Source organism: Macrobrachium nipponense, chromosome 35 (assembly GCF_015104395.2).
Source record: "Macrobrachium nipponense isolate FS-2020 chromosome 35, ASM1510439v2, whole genome shotgun sequence".
In the NCBI taxonomy this organism is placed as follows: Eukaryota; Metazoa; Arthropoda; class Malacostraca; order Decapoda; family Palaemonidae; genus Macrobrachium; species Macrobrachium nipponense.
The window spans coordinates 4936322-4946194 of NC_061096.1; the positions used below are offsets into that span (position 1 = coordinate 4936322).

Consider the following 9873-nt stretch of genomic DNA (forward strand, 5'->3'; position numbering starts at 1 on the left):
ATTAGGTTCCATTCAGTGATGTTTCAAAGCTGATATGCAAGCCTTCATTGACTGGTTTGGGAAGCAAGTATGCCTGTAGGATAAACTTAGCTACTTGTGATTTTCTTTGGATCCAACTAGCTTCATCCCAGAAGGCCATGATGATAAATATGATTATATACTAGTTCTGTTGATTTCAGTGCTGCTGTTGACTTGGTTAATCATAAAGTAACTCTGAGCTTTACTGCTCAGCCCATTTTTTTACAGTCACGTACTTGTGCGCCATGATCGATAGATTCCACTGGAACATATGACTTCACTGTCCCTTTGAACTAGGGCTGGGAGGTCTCTAGCTACTTATATGTCGACCACCTACTGAGTCATTATCGGACACCGGTAGTTTGGACATATATCATGCTTAGCCATTTTCGATCTTTAAGACTCAGGGGGCCAGTGCGGTGGACTCTCCCTGAGCGGCCTTAAAATCCTTTAAAAACTTTAAATGGAGATTTTGAAGCCCATGTTCATGAATGAAGGAAGTTACTATACCATTCGCAAAAGTCTTTCAACAATTCTTAGCTTTCTGACTTATCGTATGCTAATGTGAATTTCTGTCAATTTCTTACAAAGCAGTATCAAGATTGTATTTCTTACTACCAAAGCTGTAGCATTAAGTTTGTATAAAAATGTTTCTTGTATACGATATGATATTGACGTTGTGGAATTTTTAGTTTAATTTTATGGGATATGATAATAACTTTTGAGGGAATACTTCTGTAAATTTGGTGTTTGGTATTTGTTTTTCTGTTATTATTTATTTCTTTTGTTCTTTTTCAGACATGAGTGTTACATTCAATGAAGATTTGGCTTGAACTTTAATTAACTTTTAGGTTGCTTTATTTGAAAGTCAGCCAGTTTTTTTTTTAATCGACATTGATTTTGTTCCATCATTACTTAGCCTTCGCTCATGACCTTGTTACTCATTACCTATTGTAACTAATATCGTCTTTCAAAATCTTGTACTAGGTCTTCTGCTGACCTTCAAAGGTGTTGCCGTGGAGGGTCATGGCGTGTCAGGTGAATTATACTCATCTCTCACTCACATGACCGACCTGTTCGTCTTCGACAGAAAGGTCGGGGAATTGTTGCCATTTCTCCCGTCTTACTTGCCAGAAGTCACCAGGTAATGTTGGCGATACTGTTCTCAAATATGTATAGCCCCAAGGACTATAATCATGTTTTGACGATCATTCCAACAAAAAAAAATCTTTAGTAAATTTCACTGTGGAAAAGAAAACCAAAGACTATTTCCAACAAACCCACAAGCGAGTAATAGTTATTATGTGTTTAGGTTAGAGGAAGCTCAGATAAGTTATATTCAATAAAAATCAATCAAAAGACACACACACTCACACACACACGCGCCAGCTCCCAAATGCGAAAACGGAGTACTACAGCAACTTTGCCCAGACGAGTACCTTTTGAATCGAAGTAGAGTGATACATATTAGATATCTTTATGAACCTGCAATATTCTATTTCGAGAAAGAATCGGTATTAAATCAGTAAATGACATGAATTAGATTGAATTCTATTTGAATAAGAAATATACTAAAACGGGTTTTCAAAACAATCTAGTGATTCTGATAAATTCAATTAGGAAATTATGAACTTCACCATTCCAGAATCTAGCTTAAAGGTTTTAGGATCAGTCATGAGCGGAAGATCGACGAGACAAGTAATTACAATGGCGCTCAACGTTCCAGGGACTCAAGGTATACACATATGATCAGCACCCAAATCCCTCACTACCCAAGATATACATCTATCCAGTTTTGTATCTCAGGAGTATTTTGTATCCTGCTAACGATGAACTAAGATTTTCTTCTGAGCGTTCGCACAAAATAATTCAACTTTCTTTCCATTAAAATCTTCAGTCACTTAATAAGACTGCTTTCAGTAACCAGCCCCCAACCCCAAGCAAAAAAAAAAGGAAAAAAAAAAAGCAATTTGAATTCACACTTAAACTAAATCATTCCCAGCTACAAGGAGTCGTACTCTTGTCTGATTCATGACGTAGTGAGGCTGGCTAGAGGGAGCACTTTGAAGGAGGGGGATTTCCTGGACGTGGCCATCACGGGAAATCCTCTTCATCTCTTCGCTGTCATCAAGAGGCTCGTTTTGTACTGGCCGCCCATCAGACGGTCGATCGGTACAATCTTTTCCTCCAGTAAGTATACAGGGCATTAATTTTGGGGCAATATCATTTACCTGAATGAATGTTATACCTTTGTTGAAGCGTCAAGGTGAACATTGGATTAGAATGAAATTTGCTACGTAATAGAAATATATCTCATTCTGGAGAATTTTCTTCTAATTCCTTTCATCACACTTCACAACATCTTTCACTAAAATGTAACTGTAGGAGCTCAAAATGTCTGAAATTACTTCTTTATCCTAAAAATTGCATATAAATGAATGCTATGTATGACGCCTCATTAACAAAAATCCAAGAATTAATCCTACAACGTAAAACGTGGCATGCCACATCTGAATGAAGATCTACCAGCATTGAATATAATAATATGTGAAAATATGCAACAAGGAACTTCATATCCTTAGAAGTGGCATGCATATTCTAGGAAAGATAAATTGCCCTGACATACTCAATATGAGCGCAGTTATTTGTGTTATAATTTTACATGAAATGAAATTTTGTGATTAGCATAATGAGTGCTTATGTAAGCATGTATAAATAAGAGTATATCATGCCAGGCCCCGTAATAACGCCGAATTCTTATGTGTGCAGATTCATCCAAGTGTATAAACATATATATATATATATATATATATATATATATATATATATCTATATATATGTGTGTGTGTGTGTGTGTGTGTGTGGTGTGTGTGTGTGTGTGTGTATGTTAGTGTGTGTGCGTTTGTGTTTGTGTAAATAAATTCTTCTGTTAAAACAGGATAAGTATGAAGATAAAAGGCCCATTGAAACGATGTTTTAAATCTAAGGACTATATTTCGGTGGTCTGGCTACCACCATTATCAATCAGTGAATAAGAGAAGTTCATTCATTGGCGAAATATATAGTGGAGATACGCCCTTAGGTGATGCCTGGGGTCGTCGCTAGCTGCCGTAGGTTCTGTTAATTGTCTTAATCCTCTTCATTGTTGCCTTAGGGAAGGTCCTGTCAATGTGGTCAGAGTCCCAAGATCCGTTGGAAAGGTTACTCCTATATTTTGTTGTTTTATCAGTGAAGATTCTACCATTTGACATTTGTATCGACAGCTGCTCTTGTATAAAATACGGGATGAGTTCCAGTTCATGGTATGGTTCGTGTTATTTATATGATGGAAAATTGCTGAACTATGTTGTCCTTATCTAACCGATCGTTTATGTGGCATTAATCTTTCCGAGACAGATTTACCAGTGAAACCGAAATATGACTTATCACAGTCCTTACAAGGGATTTCGTAAACTCCAATATTTTTGGAAACTGGTTTCTGCTGAACGTTAGTTAATGATTTCAATAGTGTATTCGGATAAGTGAAAATATAAGGGTTCGAGGGGCCTAAGGATTGTGTGACCTCTCGTAAATTATCTACGAGAGGGATTATGGTTTTGTTTGTGTATTTTTCCTTTTTTTTCCCTGTAGGTTTGTAAAAAAATGCTCTTTGCTTTATGTATGAAATATCATGATAGCTGTAAAAATGTATGAATGAAAGTGAGAATGTCGCTTTCTTGTAGACAGTGAATTTATAGGTGTTATTAGTTCTTGATTATAAAGACATCTAAGAAGGGGATTTGGGTATTGTTTCCCCATTCTACTTTAAATTTAATGCTCGGGACCAAGGAATTTAATTTTTGTAGAAAAACATCAAAATCAACCCACTCGTTTTTCCAGTATATTAAGATGTCGTCTACATAAGGAAGCCCAATCATATCTGCATGTTTGATAGGGTTTATAATTACATTTTCAAAATACTCCAATATAAGTTAGCTAATACAGGACTAAGCGTGCTCCCCATGCTGCAACCTAATTCTTGACGGTAAAAGTAATCACCAAAGGAAAAGATGTTATTAGTGACGCAGAGCTCTATAAGTTGCATTATTTTATTCAGTTCTATGGGGGAGTGGTCAGCGAATGGCTCTAGTTTATTTTTGAAGAACTTTAATACATGTTTTGTGGGTACTTTCGTAAAAAGGGAGTCTATGTCTAACTAAGAGGCTTTACGTCATTTACGGGATATTTGCCGACCTGAATTTGTTGCAAAAGTCTTCCGTATGTTTTAAATCACAATGGAAAACGTTCCTAAAAAGGGGGATAATAGCTCGGCTAACCATTTAGAGATTCTGTATTATAAGCTCCAGCACATGAGATTCTGGGACGAAAGGGAATGTTATCTTTGTGAGTTTTGGGGAGTCCATAGAAATAAGGTAATTTGGGATGGATTGTTTTGAATTTTTCCAAAATTTCTATATTTTTCTTACTTTTACCGATGTTGCTGATTTTTCTGAACAAATCTATTGAGACATTATGGCTCAGGTTTTTTTTTAATTTCTCATAGGTAGTTGTATCATTTAAAAGTTCACTGATATTTTCTTGTTAGAAACTCTTGTCCATTAATGCAATTTTGCCGTCTCTATCTGATCTGGTTATTATGACGTCTAGTTTGTGAAGTGAATTTATAGCTAACATGAATCTTTTAGGCATGGGATGTGTGTTGTGTCCGGTTAGGATGTTTAGAAGAATTCCCATAAGACATATATTGTCTCTCTTGTAATTGTTGTTAGCAATGAATTTATCAAAAGTTACCAGGAAGTCGAGTTTGTGTTTTTATCAGGCATAAGGGTAAATGACAAACCAAAGTTTAAGACTATGGATGGGTTATTAGTTAAAGGGCAAGTGGTTGGGTTCATAACTTTGTTTTGTTGACCTAAACGGTTCTAAATATTATTTTCAATTGATGAGTTAAGTTTAAGTGCATAATTTACGAGAGGTCACACAAACCTTAGGACCCTCGAACCCATATATTTTCACTTATCCGAATACACTAGGGAAATCATTAATTAACGTTCAGCAGAAACCAGTTTCCAAAAATATTGGAGTTTACGAAATCCCTTGTAAGGACTGTGATAAGTCATATTTCAGTTTCACTGGTAATCTAATTAGTGCAACATAAACGATCAGTTAGATAAGGACAACATAGTTCAGCAATTTTCCGTCATATAAATAACATGAACCATACCATGGACTGGAACTCATCCCGTATTTTATACAAGAGCAGCTGTCGATACAGATGCCAAATGGTGGAATCTTCACTGATAAAACTGCAAAATATAGGATTAACCTTTCCAAGGGATCTTGGGACTCTGACCACATTGACAGGACCTTCGTTAAGGCAACGATAAAGAGGATTAAGACAACTAACAAAACCTACGGCAGCTCAGCGACGACCCCAGGCATCACCTAAGGGCATATCTCCCACTATATATTTCGCCAATGAATATAACTTCTGTTATTCACTGTTTGATAAGGGTGGTAGTCGGACCACCGAAATATAGTCTTTAGATTCAAAACATCGTTTTAATGTGCCCCTTTTATACTTTATTTATATATATATATATATATATATATATATATATATATATATATATATATATATATATATATATGTACACCCTCAACCTGGCCTCTTCGTGCATCCAACGTATGTCCCGTGATCACATCTCGGGCAAATGTATTTATAAACGACGCTGGACGAAAGCAGACGACTGAGTCGGTCTTTGACTCTAAACAGAGATCCAGTTGGTAAGGGATTTTTGGGGATAATTTTCAAATTCACAGCCGGAAAACTCCTTTTAATAATGGATGTATATGCTCTCCTGAAGGTATCGTCATGCACGGAAGGGAAACTTGCATACATCTTCAGTCTCGGCACAGTAGATATACAGGTGTTGAATGCTCATATTTTACCATTAGCAATTTTAACCCTCCTTCATAGAGCTTATACTCACTCATCAAACTGGATGGGCTTTCATGACGAAATATCCTTTCTAATGAGATATTTTTTTCAGATCTCTAAACAATTTGCTAATGGAAAAAATGCGCATTCAACACCTAGTATATCTATTCAAAGAGTTTTCCGGCTGTGAATTTGAAAATTATCCCCAAAAATCCCTTAACTATTGGATCTCTGTTTAGAGTCAAAGACCGACTCAGTCCTCTGCTTTCGTCCAGCGTCGTATATAAATACACTTGCCCGAGATGTGATCACGGGGCATACGTGGGATACACGAAAAGGATGTTGAAGGTTCGAATAGATTCCCAAACGTCCTTTGTAAAATCGTTTATAGCATAGTTTGGGCAACTGGTTTGCCTCACTCTGTTTTTATTTATTTGTGTTAGTCTTGCTCTTTCTTTCAGATAGGTAGGTGTTTTAAGATTTTAGTGAAGTCCTTTACTTATAATTTGCTTGGCTTTGAATGTACTGTTTAACTTTTAACTGTTTATACGTTATTGAGAGTTGTTGCCATTACATTTTACTATAAATTAATTAGAGTATTAATGTTCGCAATTATATATTTTTTAACCTTGAAAATGCGACTTGGAATTCGTCGCGAAACGTCGGCATTGAAATAAAGTCAAAGGATGAAGATGCCTTCCCCTAGTACTTCCTTCCTGATATATATATATATATAATATATATATATATATATATACTATACTATATATATATATATATATATAATATTATATTATATATATTATATATATATATATATATATATATATATATATATATATATATACCTATTATATATATATATATATATATATATGGGTGCGTGCGCTTTCACGTGTATAACTGCTTGTGCAAGTTACAAAAGCGTGTAAGAATATGGTCTATTTACCAGAAACGTCAAGGCCACCATTTCCCACCAAGTCTTTACGGATGGGATTGCTAGACCAACGTCATTCCCATGAGTCCTAGTTGTAGCTGTATTAAAAAAAGATAGTTAGCACTCGCACATGAGTCGACTGACGACGGTAGGCGGGGGCAAGCCACATACCTAAACCACGATAGGCGCTGTCTATTTATGCATGCGAGGATATTTATGTGTGTGTGTGTGTGTTTGCGATCACTGGATTCGATACTTTGAAATGCAATATCCGTATTTCAGACGAGAGCTGCGCAGACAAAAACCAGAACTGTAGATGGTGGGCCAAATGGTCGGAATGCTCCAATAATCCCACCTTCATGATGGTGAACTGCCAAGAGTCATGTGGGTTTTGTGGGAAGCCAGGTAAATACTTTGTTATTTAAAAGTCGTGCTCTTGTTATTAATAAAGAAATAACCTTGATGACAATTCGATAGTTAGCATATATCATGAAATAAAAACCCACGAAAGCAAACGTTTAGATAGATTTAAAAATAATTTCTTGTACCTGGGGTCGTATTTTTAAATCCCCCTTTTTGTTACGAAGGACCTCGTTGCTTCACTTTGTGTGGAGGATATTACCTTAATAATAATAATATCAATTAATTATAAAAAGCATTATCATCATCACTCAAGTATGACTTGCAGAAAAGAGAAGAATTGTAACAAGGACCGTTTAGGTAAAATAAATATTCATGGTTCAAGTATTAATAAATGGGCATATACTGTAGAGGACCTTTGCATAACTATTGTCTTTCTCCTCTGACTTTCTCCAAATGAGTAGAAATTTGAATTAAAAAAAAATTAGGGTCTTCTTCTAGAAGATGCTCTTCTTAGGAAAAAGCTTTGTAACTGAAAATTCCCCAGTCCTCTTGATGCCTCCATGCTCTTACTGTATGATAAATAACAGGAAAATTTAAATCTTTTCATCATCACATATTGTTGGAGGACTGCTGACAACCAAGGGATGCGTAGCGCCTTAATAAACAATCTGTAGATGCATTTCCTCATCATTCTCCAATCATACACTTGTCAATTTACAGATTAAGTGCAATTTGAATATCAACGTTATTTCCGACAGAAATTTCCTTGGGAAGACAATGAGCTTCTATCACTCCTGTTCCCAATTCTGTGGCGCACAGTAGTTGGCCAATTCATTTTCTATCATATTTTCAGCTTAGCATTCACAGCATCCTTACCTATAAGAATGTCCAGTCTGGGTGTTATAAATGTTATCTTTAACACATTATTTTTCTATTGCAATTCTTGTTTAATTGAAGATAGTCAAGTCATCAGATACTACTCTAATATCATCATAATTCGTTCTTGTGTTCGTTTGTATTTTCAATCCAATTCCTACTTTAGATTCGAAAGTTCTTCTTCTGAACTACCATTGCTGTTATTTATCGTTTAATGATTCATGGTATTTTATGCGTCCCCATATTGGACTCGCTTCAGGGGCTTCTAATAATCTTTTTTGTATTCAAAAGGGGGCTGAGTAATTCACTTGGTTTTGTTTCTAAGCCTACTATGTTTCCAAGGCTGAGATGGATTTCAGAAGCCATCCCAATAAGAGCACCTTATCCTAAATTGTTTAAAGATCAAGCTGAAACTCCAACACTTGGTACGTTAACATAATGCGGGAAAAAGAAAATAATTCCATCACATTCTAACATGCACTAACCAGAATATGGTTTTTGAAATGAAACACATTACCGTCTAGTACTTAGATTTATATAAAAATCAAACCAGAAAAAATGACACAAGGTGGAGGAATAAAGTTACTTTTTAAATTCCATGAGATGGACCTGAAAACATATAGTATCGTCTATTCTCATTTAAGTTACAGTACAAAAGGGTTGGAACTGAATATTTTGAACAAACTCGTCGTTTATAAAGAGCAGTTTCAACAAGAGTATCTATCCTCAAGTCTTAGATTTCGGTGCTGCTAACTGCACTGCAAAACCACAAAAGATGTTATTAAGCCAATGAACCTTACACAGCAGTATAACGAGAAGGAAAAGGTGAGTGAGTGATCTCGCTTTATTTTGTGATAAAGGTTTTGACGATAGACCAAACAGCGTCCAAATTCGCTGTAAACAGAGCTTTTCAAAACACAGTTTGGATAAAAAAAAAACAGTTTTTAAAAATCTTTTAATGTATGAAAAGCAGTGGTAACAAACATAAAAACTTGTTACAACAGAATAAAGATGAAGTGACGTTTTTTATGCTAATATCTGAAAGAATGGACGTAATACCTTCGGTTAGCGAGTAGTATTTAGTGAAATGTTTAGAATTACCAAGCTTGGCAGAGTCATTGATTTCCTACCCCTTAAGTCAGAGTTTCGAGCACTTCTATGAAATATATTTATAACCCAAGTACAAAACGTCTAAACGTGTTGAACAGATTCCATTTGATCATAAAACCAGATAACTATTTAAATGGGCGTTGCGATAACTTTCTCGCATTACTGTAGTCCACAGCTCGGAGAAGGGTTTGAAAAGCAGATTCATTTTCGATGAATAGCAAGGGCAGAGGAACAACGTATTTAGTTAGGAAAACAGATTGGCCCATTATATGAAGTGTTTTTTTTTTTTAAACAGCTTGCAGCTGATATATATATATATATATATATTTATATATATATATATATATATATATATATATATATATGTATAAAACAAGAACGTTGCAATGTGATTTTTTGTTTTTCTTTGTTGTTTGATCATCGACATTGGTGTTTTTTCATATTAATGCTATAGCGGCTTACATCACCAACAGAACTACGCGAGAGAGTATCGTCGATAAATGAACTGGAGGAACGAACAGTGCTGCCATCTATCAACGACTTGCGAGGAGCTTCTTTGGCCCTGGCCAGACTGCAGCAGATCTACAGGATACCAATACCAAACTTGGCTACAGGAACAATCGCTAAT

The 9873-nt window shown here is 35.6% G+C and overlaps 1 protein-coding gene across 6 annotated transcripts in view; it reads left to right on the top strand.

Moving 5' to 3' along the window:
* Nucleotides 1–9873, top strand: part of LOC135208398 (prolyl 4-hydroxylase subunit alpha-1-like) — a 111816-nt gene that overhangs the window by 75805 nt on the left and 26138 nt on the right. For 5 of the 6 annotated variants that reach the window (XM_064240527.1, XM_064240523.1, XM_064240526.1 and 2 more), the window contains 4 exons: nucleotides 1006–1162; nucleotides 2021–2208; nucleotides 7179–7301; nucleotides 9719–9873. The exon at nucleotides 9719–9873 is cut by the window's right edge and continues 16 nt beyond it. In XM_064240527.1, coding sequence (XP_064096597.1) covers nucleotides 1083–1162; nucleotides 2021–2208; nucleotides 7179–7301; nucleotides 9719–9873 — 546 coding nt within the window. In that variant the 5' untranslated portion in view covers nucleotides 1006–1082. The remainder of the gene's footprint in view (nucleotides 1–1005; nucleotides 1163–2020; nucleotides 2209–7178; nucleotides 7302–9718) is intronic. The other variant, XM_064240528.1, reaches the window with a different exon arrangement.